General features: G+C 36.7%; 1 protein-coding gene across 2 annotated transcripts; it reads right to left on the bottom strand.

Moving 5' to 3' along the window:
* Window positions 1-32: 32 nt before the first annotated feature.
* On the bottom strand, window positions 33-16,736 carry LOC127882310 (prostaglandin E2 omega-hydroxylase CYP4F21-like). Of its 2 annotated transcripts, none has more exons than XM_052430874.1 (13): window positions 16,646-16,736; window positions 14,659-14,873; window positions 14,189-14,336; window positions 12,917-13,107; window positions 12,019-12,143; window positions 11,231-11,293; window positions 6,608-6,734; window positions 5,678-5,810; window positions 4,336-4,465; window positions 2,202-2,332; window positions 1,713-1,863; window positions 1,360-1,425; window positions 33-973 (listed from the first exon to the last, which is right to left on the bottom strand). In XM_052430874.1, exons 2-13 carry the CDS (start codon window positions 14,836-14,838, stop codon window positions 865-867), a joined length of 1,554 nt encoding a protein of 517 aa, XP_052286834.1. In that variant the 5' UTR covers window positions 14,839-14,873; window positions 16,646-16,736; the 3' UTR covers window positions 33-864. The 2 variants fall into 2 exon arrangements, with proteins under 2 accessions (XP_052286834.1, XP_052286835.1); XM_052430875.1 differs by having other exon boundaries at window positions 5,678-5,807.
* Window positions 16,737-17,616: the final 880 nt, after the last annotated feature.

The raw sequence follows: 17,616 nt of genomic DNA, 5'->3' as shown, positions 1-17,616 counted from the left end.
TTTGTGATCAAATAAATTACCAACAAAACTGATACATTTGGAATAGTTTTAATAATTATAATAACAAAGAAAACGAAACAATTAACAAATGTGTCTTGCCGTGAGATCGAGCCCGGAATTATGTAAGCAAAAGCTAGTTCATCATCACTTCACATGCAGATTTAAACATCTAAATTTGAACTAAAAGCCTAACACAATAATAATATATATTTCTGCAAAGTTTTAAATGTAGGGCTTTCAAACGCATTTAACGTTTAATTGGCGATTAAGATAATGTTAACCAATAAACCAACATATTTTTTTTAATTTGTCTTAGTCAAGAATGTTATTTCTCTTGTTTTTATATACTGCATATATTCTTATTTGAATGTGTGATCTAGTTATTTTAATTGTCAAGAAATGCCATTATTAAAAATTAGTTTTCAGCTTATTAGTTCGCATTAGTTCGCATTTTTGCAATGCCATGTCTTTTAACATCTGATATAACATCTTATTTTTACTTAATGCCAACAAAGTGCTCATACCTTGAGTGTTAATTATCATAATTGTATGTGCACCTACGAACTCAAAACACAATGCAGTATTCAAAATTACAATTATCCAATAATGTTTTCTTTGTCGATAAGGCTAATTGTTTCACGGATCGGCTCAGATGTATTATTGATAAATGTTAACTGCATTCATACATAATGCGAAACGTGTTGACGACGTCGCCATGTTCAACACTTTTTAATTATAAAAAGAGCATTTTTTGTCGTACTGTGAAAATGTTTATTGAATCATATCAAAACAGTAAGCATATACACGCAAAACTGATCATAGTAACTAAACACTTCTTTACATTTTTACATTTTTTTCTTCAAATCACATTTTTACTCGTTTCTTTACGTCCAGCCATATTCCATTTTCCGTTCTCATGACAACTCCAAGCTTCTTTCTAATAGTCTGTCCTTCCTTAACAGTAAATGTGTACCTGAAGCGGGTAAACATAGCTGCAGATAATATGTACTTTATGTTTATGCCCACTTTCATTTAAGAAAGTGAAACATGTACGCCAGTTAATGAACATTAAAGTGTTTTTATAAGTAAACAACGTGTGCCGTACATATAACGAATAGAAGAACTGATCAATGATATGTTTGTTTAAATTACAAATATATTAATCCGTACTATGTTTATATGATTGATTGTACAAGTGAATAACGATAAACAAAACATTACAAAGAAATCAGTAAGACAATACACAGTCTTTAACAACAATTAGAAAACATGCATTTAACATTAACTGATAAAGTTATTCTTTGAATATTATAATACAAAACAAATTCAACATACAAATTCAAACACATCGATGGTTACCTGTGTATAAGTCGAGATAGCACAATTTTCAGTTCGTTCATGGCAAATACTTGCCCGATGCAGTTCCTGCGAAAGATACACTTAATAAGCAGTGACATAGTGTGCATGTATATCATAAAATATGGAATCATGAATAATTACCTGTACGACATAATGCGTATTGAGGAATAATTGATAGATACGTGTACTCTCCTAAAAAAAAATACATTTACTAAACAAATTTCATATAACAATTTGTGAATAATTAATTAATAAAATATGTAAATTAAATTTTTTGTTAATATTATTTCGTTAACAAAATCAGTATATACCAGAGCATTACAAACGTAAACTGAATAATCAATACAACCAACCTTTGCCCGGCACTGAATGGCAGATAGGCATACGGGTCCATCTGTCGCGCAGTCTCCGATTCGAATCTCTCTGGTTTGTATTCGTCATAGTCCTCACCCCAGACCGTGGTGTTGTGGTGCAAGTTGTAGATATCAAGGGCTACATGGGTACCTAGCGTTGATTGATGTGCATATAAAAATTAAAGTATCATCCAAATAATTCAAGCATATGACCTGTTTTTGTTTGCATTTTGCATTTCTAACATGGTATGCACGGCGATTTCAAAAGCAAAAAAAACGAGCACTGTCTAATCCACAACTGCAGCCCGTTACCCGAAATCAGCTCTGCAGTTTCAGTATTACTAAACATTATTTTGGTTACCAAAGCTTTTATTATTTTGTTATTTAAGTGCTCTGTTCTGAGTATTGGCCTGAACGTATGTAATAATTGGCCACTGGTTTTTAATAACAGATTAGCGTTGATCTGCAATACCATTAATACCAATGTACCTTCGGGAATGTGGTATCCCTCCAAAGTCACGGCTTCCGTCATTTGTCTTTGTATGAAGAACACAGGGCAGAAGAGACGGAGCCCCTCCTTGATACACTGGGTGAGGTACTCCATCTTGCACAGGTCTTGACTGCGGCGACAAAGTATGACGCATAAAATCGTCGCATTATTGACGCATAAACAACATGTATCTCAAAATATTTAGACAATAACACAAGGCAGAGCTGGGTCAGACGTCTATAATCGACCCTCTGCCGCCATAACATTATGCGGCTAGGGCCGAACACAGACGTCAGGCCCAGCTCTGCCGTGAGTTATAGTTTATATTACATGTCATACTTATTTGATCCTTCACTTAAATTTATTACAGAAAAACTTAACGTACTTTTATTTTCATTCAATTAATAACGCAATTTGTGACGTTTCTCGTGTGACGTAATTTCTGTGACGAAACACATCAGTTTTAGAGAGACTCTCTGGATTTTTGGGACAGCAGTTTGGACGTTGAGGGTATTTATTTAACAGTGACAATTTTTTAAAGCATCGAACGAATCCAAAATGTATTTTCCTGCTTGATGAATCATATTAGAGCTAAAATAGAGATTTAAATTAAATATACAGAAGAGTTTCAGTTTCAATCGATATTTGTTTTATCTGAATTGTGTCATTTTAATTATGTTCGATTCTTTTGTTGAGTTGTGGCTTAATTTTATTTATCACCGTTGACTAAGACTGAATGTGGACGTCATTTGTTCAGTTGAAGCGGCGTGATCCGATTCTTTTAGATATGAAAAATCGGCCCGGATATTGTCTTAGTCACAATTAAGCCGGGTCCGGCCGATGTGTCCGATCTTGATGCACCGGGAAGACTAGCCACGTCGGAGCCGTTCGCCGTCCAATGAGTGACACAGTTTAATATCTCATTCACAAATAGAGACCGACCACCGTCCGATTGGCGAACGATGTTTTATTCCGATAATCGGGCTGGCGCCCGGCCGATGATCGCAAGGTCAGCGGGTCATTTTTTAGCATATGGCGGCGTCCGGAGTTATTTTAGGACTCATTTAAAATTTAACCCGACGTCGGACCCGGGAAGGAATCGAGTTGAGATCGAAAGAAGATCGGACAATCAACGCACGGTTATCTCCAGCGATCGCCCGACATCGGATTCGTTGAACGTGTATCATGACGAGTCCGTCCGGCGTCCGTCAGTCATCGTGCGGAGGCCGTCCGGCCGTGAGACGGTCGCTGGCCGATGTATATGTCACTTGGAAATACGATGATTTTTGCCGATACACTTACAATGAATCCGATGTCGCGCGATCGCTGGGCGATAACCGGGACTTGATCGTCCGATCTTTTGTCGATCTTAATTCTATTCCTTCCCGGGCCCGTCGTCGGGTAAAATTTTAAGTGCGACTTAAAATTAATCCGGACGCCGCCCGATGTTACAAAATAACCCTGTGTCCGTGCGGTCATCGGCCGAGCACCAGCCCGATGAGCGTAATAATACGCTGTCCGCTGATCGGACGTTGATCGGTCTCTTTTTGTGACTGAGGTATAAGCGGGCAGATATATACGAATAACGGCCCGCTCGCGACGTCATTTTGTTACTATTTATATGACAGCTAATACAATAATAGAAGTTGTTACACTTTAGAGACAGCAAAGAAGGTGCTGCTATTTGTTACACCTATACACCATTCACAAATAAACATCTTACGTCTTTATTTCAATAAGTCTCGAAACAATAAGTTTACCGCAAGATGAAAATTAATCGTTAATTGATTGATTTGAACTAAAATTGTTCAAGGCGATGACTCCATCAATATTCGTGTTTTGTATCCTAACTAAAACTATAGAGTATAGATACATATAGGTTATATGATCAAATATGATTACATATAGGTTATATGATCGAAGCCAAGTGGAGTACATATGCATTGGGTAAACTCTCTTCATTATATCATCAGTATATTCTGTTTCTACCGTCCCAGATGTGATGTCTTCACTTTTCTTAAACAGATACTTCACAACACTGATCTCTGACCAGTTGTATTTTATCAGGAAATGCACATGTATTTGCTAGTCAAGCTAGCTTCATACGTGTAAGAGGACATATAATCTACCTACTATTCTATGACGTCAGTGTCTCTTCCCATGAAAATGGCGTCGATTTCCTGACGACATTTCTCCTGTATTTCCGGGTGATTCGCCAGTGCGTAGAGAATGAAACTGAGCGCCGACGTGGTCGTGTCATGACCTAGACACCGAGACAAAATTAATTGCGTCAATCGTACATGTTTAGTTCTGTGTTTGTTTTGAAAACCTACACCAGTAGCATATCATAAAGCGTGTATGTTATGGGTAGTGCATATGCAGCTATAATCAAGCGTTTTAATCCAGTACCCCAAACGGTGCTCCCTCTAATTATCATGTCATTTTCTAAAGTATGTGTAAAATGTTCACGAAACCAAGTAACAAGCTTCGTATATTGCACTCTATTATTAAATGTTAAATATTGTTCGTACAAGAGCATTCTTTGTTAAACTTGAACATTTTAATGAGTCATTGTTTCTTATAAAAAATGCTTACCCGTCTTTATGCTTGTTTACTTTGTGAATAATGAATCACGTTATTAATATAAAATTTAAAACATGTTTAGAAATAAAATATGTGTAATATTTACCAAATCAATATCATATGACTTATTTCAATGCGGGTGTTTGTTGTAAGTTTTTGTCTGTAAGATGGCATTACAAAAATATTTTAATATAGGGATATTACACGTTTTCGAGGGCATGATCATCTGCGCAAAGAAATGAGGAATTATTTTGGAAATTACTGGCCGTGACGGATAAATATATCGCCAGAATAAGTCATTGTTTTCATTGATGTTTATTTTGTACAGGTTTATCTTATTTCGTTCCAACTAAATTATCTCAAAATTAATACTGCCAACATAGTGTCACCAAAGTATTTCAAGCATACAGCAGGAACGTTGAAGGTACATAAACACTTACATTTACGGCATAGCCTTTTGAAAGAATTGAAGAAATAACCTTAACTTAATTGACGTTGCAAATAAAATAAAGCTGTTGTCAAGAGAGTGCAAATGGTATAATTTAAAAAGTGGATGAAATATCATTGCCTTTATCCCTGCATTCATGAGGAAGCCGGTGCTTATTCAGTTCCCCATTTATGCTTGGAAAGTCGTCGAAGGCTGGAGTTATAAGGGAGGTAACTGTGCGTTGACCAGTTTACGGATATGAAAAACACATAACAGGGCTTAAACGGCACGCGAATCACATTGTTAATACACGATTTCTCCCGTTCAAGCCCTCCTTTTGCCAAGTTTCTGCGCCTCTCCAGAGGGCATTACATATAGAGTTTATGCAATAATGATGAAAACATATGGGGATTGAGGCTATTTTGCATATTGGTCAGTAAGACTTTAATAAGGCTTAACGCTAACCTTCAAACAGGAAAGTGTCCACCTCGTCCCTGACCTCATTGAATGTGAGCCCACGCCCATCTTCGTCCCGAGCCTGCAATATGATGTCTAGGAAGTCCAGGCCCTCGCTTATCTGTCCGTCTGTACGCTGCTTCTGATAGAAAAAAACTTAAAAAAGGAATTGTTACTGCATATCCAAATACAGTCAAAACGGTTACGGCTAGGAGGGATTTTCAAATGCCGCCCGTTTGGTACCTTTATAACGGCTATCACATGCGGGTTGCCAACATAACGTTAATGTAAATGCCGCTAATTTTGTATTATATTACTAACGTTCTAAAATATTAAATTGACAATTAAATTGTTCAAAATTTAAGTCCGTTCAAATCGTTTGAAGTTGAACAGCAGTCTTGGTTAAGACCGGCATACACTTGTGTCTGCACTTGAAATACAAATCAGTGATCTATCATATGTGCTCAACAGGTTGCAGGATCACGTGACGTTATGTGTTTAACAAATGAATGTTAATTGGTGTAAACACACCGGAAAATAGTCCGTATGGATATGTGAAAAACATCACAATTACTTAATTTAATAAGTCTGTGTTCTTGGCCAAACATTCAATGTTTACAGCATTCATATACATGGTTATATGCTGCACGCAATGTGAAATGTTTGCACCGATTTCAGACGTATTCAATCAAGTATTCTTAAATCTTTAGATATCGGCGCATAGAGCAAGAAATACTGTCTTTTATGGACTAAAGATTTTAAGAAACATATTTCAATAACTTGAGATATTTGCAAACATAAAGCTCGTAAAAGTGTGTTTTCATTCTGTAAAGACCGTGTGTAACCATTAAACCCCGTTGATCCTACACCGTGTCGATGACTACTTAAATTAAGGGGCATTTTGCAGGCCTGGAATTGACAATTTAAAAGACTACTCACCATTGTCTCAATGCGTTTCTGTATCATAGCTTCTGAGACATCGTGCACGAGCTCGCAAAGTCTCGTGAATTCCCTGCCGTCTCGCGTGAAGTTAAAGTAGATGACGTCAAACGCCTGGAAAATGTTACTGAAAACAAACGACAGGAATATAATAAAGAAAATATTCAATATTTTATAAGGCATTCCTTTCAATCCGTAAAATCTCAATACTGGATTGACATTTCCAAGGAATTGATTCGACTTTCATTTATAAATGCTTTATTTATTAAGTAACTTATACGTAAATAAGTGCAAACTGTTATTTCAGGTTGTAAAACGTACACAATAATCATGAACACATAATTGGTTCAATTAACACAACTTTGATTTGTATCCCAAACGAGAACATTTCTTGAAACTAAACACACACATTTATTGAGATGTTAACCCATTTCTATAAATGACTAGTTGCCACAACATATTACAGAAACATAAAGTAAGATACATTTCTCAAAGCTAATTATACCGGGATGATGATCCCAAAAATAACGTTGCCGAAAACGCACAGTGAATCGTTGGTGCATTGGTAAACACATTTGAACATTTACCAGTTTACTCAGCAAATATAGCGACGCGTTTGAGGGTATGTTTTTATAGATCGCACTGCCTTTGTATGAAAGTCTTCATAGACGGCGACAAAAACGTCTTAAAGTCTTCAAAGATCGCGTCGCGCTATTTTGAATGTCTTCACAGATCTCCCAGCCTTAGCCTGCATGTATTCCTATATCGCGCTTCCTTAGCCTGTATGTCTTCATAGGTTGCTTTGCTTTAGTCTGTATGTCTTCATAGATCGCGTTGCATTAGTCTGTATGTCTTCATAGATCGCACCGCCTTAGTATGTATGTCTTCATAGATTGCGTCGCTTTAGTCTGTATGTCTTCAAAGATCGCGTTGCATTAGTCTGTATGTCTTCATAGATCGCACCGCCTAAGTCTGTATGTCTTCATAGAGCTCGCCGTCTTAGTCTGTATGTTGTCATAGAGCTCGCCGCCTTATTCTGTATGTCTTCATAGATCGCATTCCATTAGTCTGTGTGTCTTTATAGATCGCACCGCCTTAGTATGTATGTCTTCATAGATTGCGTTGCTTTAGTCTGTATGTCTTCATAGATCGCGTTGCATTAGTCTGTATGTCTTCATAGATCGCACCGCCTTAGTCTGTATGTCTTCATAGAGCTCGCCGCCTTAGTCTGTATGCTGTCATAGAGCTCGCCGCATTATTATGTATGTCTTCATAGATCGCATTCCATTAGTCGGTGTGTCTTTATAGATCGCGTTGCATTAGTCTGTATGTCTTCATAGAGCTTGCTGCATTAATCTGTATGTCTTCATAGATCGCACCGCCTTAGCCAGTATGCCTTCATAGATCGCGTTGCATTAGTCTGCATGTCTTCATAGATCGCGTTTCATTAGTCTGTATGTCTTCATAGAGCTCGCCGCCTTAGTCTGTATGTTTTCATAGATCGCACCGCCTTATTCACATGTCTTCATAGATCTCATTGTCTTAGTCTGTTTGTCTTCATACATCGCATCGACTTAGTCTGTATGTCTTCATAGATCGTACTACCTTAGTCTGTGTGTCTTCATAGATCTCACCGCCTCTGTCTGTATGTCTTCATAGATTACACCGCCTTAGTCTGTATGCCTTCAAAGAGCTCGTCGCCTAAGTCTGTATGTCTTCATAGATCGCACCGCCTTAGTCTATATATCTTCATAGATTGCACCGCCTTAGTCTGTATGCCTTCATAGAGCTCGTCGCCTTAGTCTGTATGTCTTCATAGAGCTTGTTGCCTTAGTCTGTATGTCTTCATAGATCACATTGCCTTAGTCTCTATGTTTTCATAGATCACACCGCCTTAGTCTGTACGTCTTCATAGAGCTAGCTGCCTTATTCTGTATGTCTTCCTAGATCGCATTGCCTTAGTCTGTATGTCTTGATAGATCGCACCACCTTAGTTTGTTTGTCTTCAAAGATCGCACCGCCTTAGTCTGTATGTCTGTATGAATTCATAGAGCTCGCTGCCTTAGTCTGTATGTCTTCATAGATCGCACCGCCTTAGTCTGTACGTCTTCATAGAGCTCGCTGCCTTATTCTGTATGTCTTCCTAGATCGCATTGCCTTAGTCTGTATGTCTTGATAGATCGCACCACCTTAGTTTGTTTGTCTTCAAAGATCGCACCGCCTTAGTCTGTATGTCCGTATGAATTCATAGAGCTCGCTGCCTTAGTCTTTATGTCTTCATAGAGCTCGCCGCCTTATTCTGTATATATTCATAGATTGCGTTGCATTAGTCTGTATTTCTTCATATCGCTAGCCGCCTTAGTCTGTATGTCTTCATAGATCGCACCGCCTTAGCCAGTATGTCTTCATAGATCGCATTGCATTTGTATGTATGTCTTCATAGATCGCGTTGCATTAGTCTGTATGTCTTCATAGAGCTCGCCGCGTATGTCTGTATGTCTTCATAGATAGTACGCCTTAGTCTGTATGTACTCATAGATCGCACCGCCTTAGTCTATATGTCTTCATATAGCTCGCCGCCTGAGTCTGTATGTCTTCATAGATCGCATTGCATTTGTATGTATGTCTTCATTGATCGCGTTGCATTAGTCTGTATGTCTTCATAGAGCTCGCCGCGTATGTCTGTATGTCTTCATAGATCGCATTGCATTTGTATGTATGTCTTCATAGATCGCGTTGCATTAGTCTGTATGTCTTCATAGAGCTCGCCGCCTATGTCTGTATGTCTTCATAGATAGTACGCCTTAGTCTGTATGTACTCATAGATCGCACGGCCTTAGTCTGTATGTCTTCAAAGATCGCACAGCCTTAGTCTGTTTGTCTTCATATAGCTCGCCGCCTGAGTCTTTATGTCTTCATATATCGAACCGCCTTAGTCTTTATGTCTTTATAGATCGCAACGCCTAAGTCTATACGTCTTCATAGATCGCAACGCCTTAGTATGTATGTCTTCACAGATCGCAACGCCTTAGTCTGTATGTACTCATAGATCGCACCGTCCAAGTCGGTATGTCTTCATAGATCACACCGCCTTAGTCTGTATGTCTTTATAGATTGCATCGCCTTAGTCTGTATGACTTCATAGATCACACTGCCTTAGTCTGTATGTCTTTATAGATTGCATCGCCTTAGTCTGTATGACTTCATAGATCACACTGCCTTAGTCTGTGTTTCTTCATAGATCGCACCTCCTTAGTTTGGATGTCTACAAACATCACATCGCCTTAGTCTGTAAATCCTCATAGAGCTCGCCGCCTTGGTCTGTACATGTGTATGTCTTCATTGATCGCACCTCTTTAGTATGTATGTCTTCGTAAAACTCGCCGCCTTTGTTTAAAAGCATTAATTGATCGCTCCGCCGCAGTATGTATGTCTTCACAGATCTCGCCACCTGGTATGTACATGTATGTCTTCATAGATATCGCGGCCTAAGTCTGTAAGTTTTTATAATATGCACCACCTTTGTCTGTATAATTCTGTCATTGTCTCGCCTCAGTATCTGTGTATTCATAGATCGCGCCGTCTTTGTTTGTCGTATCGTGCTACTAAAGATTTACCATCGTCGTAGCCACGCTGAGGCTCGCCGAGGCAGTTTCATCGGCTAAAATTTGCAGTGCAATGTTGAGATTACAAGGAAAAAAAAGGAAAATTTATGTCAAAGAATAAATTCTTTATAAGAAATTGAGGCAATTTAATAAATTTTAGGCACTATGATATTCACAAACAAATATTATCATTGAGTACAATTGGTTCATGTTGAGGCAAATAATTATTTCAATGTGTTGGCTGAATTATTCATTCTGTCATTGTCTCGCCTCAGTATCTGTGTATTCATAGACATCTCAGTGAAGATGGAGACAGGAGAGTTGAATCAGCATTCAATAAGATTGATATTTAACAGTTGAAGAATAATAAAACATGTTAAGACAGTGATTTTTTTTTCACAATTCTTGAAACATAATTCGCTAAAATGTTTGATAGATCTGTTTTCTTCATATTATACGGTAGATCTATATTATTTTAGTATTTAAATAATACATATATAAATACATTCTATTATTCATATACATAGTATGTTTGAGTGAGCTGCGTCTCATTTTTTTCTTTTTCTATCTGACTTCAAATGAATTATATGACTATTCTTCTGTAGTTAAGGTTGTTACATCATTGTCACTTCGAACACCGTTTATGGTAACAGAATCTAAAATTGACAATAAACTTGTAGCAGATTTTTTTGTTAACTTTATTGATACTAAACGGTCATATGTAGGGTCCACGATTCCGATAATTTATGTATAAAATGTGGTTAAAATGGCCTTTAAAACGCACCAGAGACGTTCTAGGTATAAACAATTTTCAGGTGGGGGTGGGGGTGGAGGGTGGGGGCCAAGCCCCCGGACCCCCCTACAATGACCTAAGATACTGCCTCGGCCAAAATTTGGACCTGGCTACGCCACTGGTTACGTTATCTAGTTAGCTTGAAATAAGGTTTTATTAACCACTGATATATTCCGCAACTTAAGTGCACATTGTAATATACATTATAAATCAAATACTACTTACATGGACCGTTTGACCCAAAGATCAGTTAGACGGTGCACCGCGTGTACATACGGATTATTCTCTCTGTAAATAAAGAAGGGAAAATACAGATTCAGAAAATAAAGAAAGAATATGGGTTTCGACTAGAACGAGTCTGATAGTTTATGAATAGGTAAACAACTTACTGCGTTTGTTGATATACACCTTAAAAACTATCCGATGTTAAATGCTAGTTTGTATGAACTTTTTGATTGTAAGTACATTTTTTACTTAAACGCGACAGCACACTCCAGTAGCTATACGAAGTCCTGGTTGACATAGATGGTAGCAATTTTCAGAATGGTTTACGAATGTTTAAAATGTTGGCACATCGCTCTTAAAATATCTTTAGTTTGTTATAGAAGAACAAACTTGCGCTTTTGGGTGGATTTAAATATAACACCTCACTCAGCAGTTTGAACTAAAATTGTCCGTAAGATACACAATTCTAACGTATAATCACGTTTAATATGAAACATTTGAATGGAATATAAAAGAAAAACCATCAGATCTAAAGTCGACGTCATTGAAACACATTTTTAAACATGCGGTCCGATTTTCATTGTCTCTGTCAGGAAAATTATGATTATCAGTGTTTATCGATAAAAAAGAACACCAACAGAACCAATAAGATTATGTTACGACTGTTTGGAAAGGAATCTGTCAAGCGAAAGATTAAGATCATGAACGTGTATTTTCCACAACTGCACCAGTTCGTTCTATCTTAAGATCATCGTTACATCATTTATAGGACAGTACAATGTTCCTACCCATCTGTCTGACAGTTTGTCTCCCGTGAAAAAGCGCATCTCGAGATGATGTCTAAGGAACACAGGCCCAGATGTCTGAACACCTCGAATGGCTTACCGGATGTAGCGAAACCTTCAATCTTGCTCTGAAGTAGATATTAAGAAAATATAACATTGGTCATGATTGGGTTACTTTGAGCGTGTATTTTGAATATGCAGATGATATATTTTTACGCTTCAAGTAACGTTTATTTAAGTTAGGGACCGGATTGTGGCCAGGTACCCTACATAATTTACGCTCTATGCTCACGAATGCTGGGATGAACCATTTAATGATTGGTCTCTTTATTTCCCAGCTCTTTAGTTTATTGAAAGATATATACGTATTTTGCTGTTTATTGCTCTTAGGCGGTTGGCGGGGATAGAAACTGAAAAATTGAAATATGTTTAACGTTTTAACGTTTACATTACCTATTTTCTCCGTTATTATGACGTGACTCTCAATATGGCCACGTATCTTTATTGGGAAACTATGCACACCAGAAACATTGCCGTCTACAGAATAGAGATATAGTTTGCAGCATACAACGGATCAAATTCATTGATTTATGAATATCAGGATTCCGACTTGGAAGGTACCAACTTCAGTGAAACTCCAACATGTAAATGCACCAGTTTACGTGATGATAAATCACATTCATGTAAGTATCACCACTCTCAAAATGATTCAAATAAAAAAAACTTTGTTATGCTATTAATATGTTTTAAGAATTTTAGATGTTGTAGCTTTGTTTTACCAAGAGATAAGTAGGGATTTCTAGACGCCAGACGATTACAGAGTTAGTGTATTGTTAGGTGCCAGTAAATGGAGTTTTCGTTGTCATTTGAATGGATTCATGCTGTCATTGATTCAACCCACCATCAGTACATCCGTACACGCATTCTGCTTGCTCAGATATGACTTGAGCATGTCAAAGTGGAAGGCGGGAGTGAGCAGACGTCGGTTTCGCGCCCATTTGTCCCCATTGGCAATCAGGAGGCCCTCGCCCAGCCATTTTATCCCCAGCATGTACGCCGTACCAGGGCCGCGGGGTTTCTTGGCTACATGTGCTGAAATAAGATAAAATATATCAATATATATATTAGCTATATATTAAAGAGACTCGATTGTTAATTTTCGTATTTGAAAAACATGAATTAAAAGATACTTACAAAAACATTAAATCAATACTAATTTAAAGAAAACATAAAAGCACAATTACTAAAAAACGACGAACCAATCTTACATTTTGCCAATGGGACATTCAGGTTTAATGTAAAGTTATATGATTTTAAACGGTTGTAGGTTATAAACGTATTTTTAACGTAATTACTTTCAATTGATGTCGGAATATCTACGGAAGAACCGTTTTACACATTCCTATTGAATCAAGTAGTTATTTCGATTGTTTTAAAATAATATAAACATTTTCAATAGAGCGTTTTTAAGTGTCTTTATAAAAATATCGTATTACCTGATCATAAACATGTTCCTTTAACAATATTGACATATAAATGTTGATATGAAACATTGCTGTTGTATAACAGATTAAGTGCTTTAAAATAAAACATACATTTGCACAATTGTTGTGTTAATCTTAGGACTTTCTTTCTGCATGGTATTTCGAGTAGTATATTAACGCTAAATAAGTAGTTTTTACTTTGAGATGAACGAGAAACATGTTTTCATAAATTATTCTACTTAAATATATGTATATTGTGACTTGTTGCACATTTGTATTGATGGATCACTATATATGTGCATGGATTATGTTATGATCGAATAATTATAAATTATGCTAAGATCTTTTCAATATAAAGAAGATCTTTAAATTGATGTCTATCTGCTATTCTGAATATGAAGATTATTTACAACCGATTATATGCTAAACATAATTGGCATTTAAACAATTGAACTACTTACCTTACGAAGAGCAGATTTACTTGTAAGATATCTATGTTATCCACCATTCAATATACCACAACTGTTAAAAAATAATGTCACGTAATCATTCAACCTTAAACAAAAACAATTTTACAGTGAATAATCTTAACACTGCGTTAACCTTATAGACGGATTTTAAAAAGGTAATATGGAGCAACAACCATAGTAAAATCTTGAACAGCTTAATGAAGCGTGACATGGTCATACCGGAAGCACGCAGGATAACTTTCACAGTTTCCGGATGATGCACGATCAGCACGCAGCGAATCCGACCGAACCAGAGCGCGTGAAAACGCGGGAAAGGGCGCACGAAGCTGAAATTAAACTGAATACCGTCCTCTCCCGCACCTGGATGCTGTAAAATAATAAATTATATCACGATGATAATCAGGATATTTGATGAGTTCATAGTTTTTATTCCGTTCATAGAAAAATCGATTTTATTGTTATTTCTGACATCCACGAAGACCTAACAATGGAACTATATAATGCGGTATATGATTTTTTTGCGAATATGAGACTTCCTGTAAACGAAACATACCATACAAGCGCAAAGTGACGTCCCTGATTAGCTTGTGCAGAATGCACAGGCTAATCTGTGACGACACTTTACGCACATGCATTAAACCCCCTTTTCCCAGAGCACGGCTTATATAAACAAACGTGTGCGTACATACTCTGTGCATGTGACCAAAGAACCAGTGGGTGTCTCTGTCACTTGGTAACTTGTCGTACACCGCCAGCCAACGCCTGTATCGTCTGTACCATACCACGAGCTGGTACACACACAGGGCGACCAAACCGACCATTAGGGACGTGGAAACGCTCGGACAGTCCATAGGTAGAATTTCAAACATAGTGGACGATCCCGATTGGTTCAAGCTTTTGATATCTGAAATGTGAGCGGTAATCATAATGATAAATCCCGAATGTTGTTTACATTTCGTGACGTCATTCGACGTTGCAACGTCATTTCAGCAAAATAACAACATGCGATTGGTCAATCAAACAAAAATAAGCCAATGAAAACGCTTAATAAGTATATAACACATGTGTACGATAAAAATATTCGTAATGGTTATATTACATGGGAAACAGGGTATGGCATGTGATAAATATATTTACTACGTGTATTCCCGAAACTGCAAAGAAATACACTTTTCTGTTAATTTTCTTGACTAATTTGAGCGATAATATTGAGCCCTTATTTTAATTGATTTACGCATAATTTTGCATAGTTATGACAATTATGACACGTTTAAGGGACATTATCACGCTCTGGGTAATTGACAAAATTGTAAAACAATGTTACAGATTTGCAAATCTTCTTTGAAGTTATTATATTTGTGAGGATTCAGTTATGCGGAACATTTACCATGCTGTACAATATGCATTATTTGCCGATTTAAAAACCTGAAATCTATAAAGCGTTACAAACGCGAACCGATTTAATAATTTGAGAGTTCTATTGTTATCGTAATATTATGCGACATTAAGTGCTAGGATTGCATATTATATAAAGTATTAAATACAACACTGACTGAACGAACACGGATTGTCGAGAGGTAAATGTACTACACTTTTACGCCAAAGGTCGTTCGAGTGCAATTAAGGATCAGTTTTTATTCTTTTATCCTTGTTTCTTTTACAGGAGCAATTAAGCTCCGATGTTTACATTTATCAATTTAAAGCATTTAATGAAAAACTTCAATACGTGTAACAATCTGTGAAAAGGTCCCTTTAAAGCGAGATGCAGATTTTAGCTGCAACAATAAAACGCTCTGCAATCACAGTTCCTTTGCGCTGATCACTACTTTTAACCCATTTATTCCCAAAGGACTCTCCCCTCCTTCTATATTGGATCAATTTATTTCCAAAATTAGGGGTGTCTGGTATACTTTTTTCTATATTTAGAATATTTCTTACAGAAATTCCTTTAAGCAAACAGCGGAGACCCAGATGAGACGCCGCATTATGCGGCGTCTCATCTGGGTCTACGCTGTTTGCAATGTCCTTTTTTCAGGACGCTAGGTATATATGGGCTAATCAGTAAATGCTTGTTGCTCAGTTATAAAAGAATAGTATACTAATACAAAAATATGCTTCTGATAGTTTTTTTAGAGTTTAAATGTTTGTTATATTTTAATTTAACACATTAGTATCGTATAATTAAAAGAAAGACATGGTAATTCATCCATTTGTTTAATAGATATCTTCTTTTTATAATGTAGTTTCACTTTTGTTTAGCCTGCCTGGTAAGTTTCCCGATATTAATCAGAAACAAATAACAAGAAGATGTCCCTTTAATTTCACTTTAGCCCGCTTATATCACTTAATAGCCGAATGCATCGATTGTAGAGATGATATAAATGGCATAAACGAGTTAAGACAACAGCTTATTTGCATTATATTGGAGAATCATTCTTTTGTGCAAAAAGGCCCAAACGTTAAATAGGAAAAATGAACGATTATATTTGCATCAATGCGGATCTAGGGCTTCCCTATTCCCAAATGTTATAAACACCAATACGCAATGCATTGCACAGACAAAAATAGATACAAAATGACTTAATGTAAACGTAACACGTAACTATTGTTAGCACCATGAGGTGTAAAGTCTAGAAATGCAGAGATACACATGAATATCGATATTAATGTGCATACCTTTTGCTTCCAAACTAGTTCCAACTATATTATTAGAATTGTAAACACAACCTTTAGTGTAACGATTTCACCGATATGGGTGAAGGATAACACCGGAAAAATTAAAGGTACACTGCAATACTCATCTTGCTTAAAGTTGATCACGCAGAACAAATAATGCGCATTACAACAGTTTATAAAAGGTTTGTTAAAGTCGCGTTGTTAAAGTTAATATATTTAACGAGAACTGGGCAATTTGTTTGGATTTTCTTGTTGAAATCTTGCTAAAGTTAAACGCCAATCGACACCACGACAAGCGCGTCCACACAGTTTAAGTGATTAAAAAGGTAAAAACAAACATCCTATACATTAAGCGAAAGCAAATAATGATTAACCATTACCCTTATTAATACTGGTCATTCTGTATTAGATTCAATGGTTGAGTGTATATTGCAGCTCGACAGCTTTAAGGGGCATATCTACGGCTAATTCGGTACAGATCTTGTGTTTCGCTGTTATATATATACTCAAAATATGGCAACATTTCATTGCTATATTACGTTGAAAATAAAGTATAGTATGTATTGCGACATCCTTAATACATCTCAAAATTTGTACTGATTAAGTAGCCATTTTTCTATTTGTCTTGAAGATTGTTTTCATGTGATGTTGGTTGAAGTACATCATATTGGATTGAATAAGTTGTCGCATTACAAGGTACATTACAATCAGTATAAACTCAAACTCAATATTATTTGGCGGATATGCGCCATAGTGTAGTTGGGTTGAAATTAAAATAAACATTACCACACATGTGTGCTGAGATGTTTTAAATTGCAAATTTAAAATGCATTAGTAGGGGTCAACGTTCGGCTGTGTATTTAATAACAAATATTTCAATTGCAAACATTCTTTCTCGAATCAGGCTATTGTTGTATACCCCATTAAGCACTCAACAGAGAATATTGGAATATCCATCCAAGTATGTCTAT

Source organism: Dreissena polymorpha, chromosome 5, assembly GCF_020536995.1.
Source record: "Dreissena polymorpha isolate Duluth1 chromosome 5, UMN_Dpol_1.0, whole genome shotgun sequence".
NCBI classification, from domain to species: domain Eukaryota; kingdom Metazoa; phylum Mollusca; class Bivalvia; order Myida; family Dreissenidae; genus Dreissena; species Dreissena polymorpha.
Note: the sequence above shows the minus strand (reverse complement) of the source record. Positions and strands in the feature narration are given on the sequence as shown.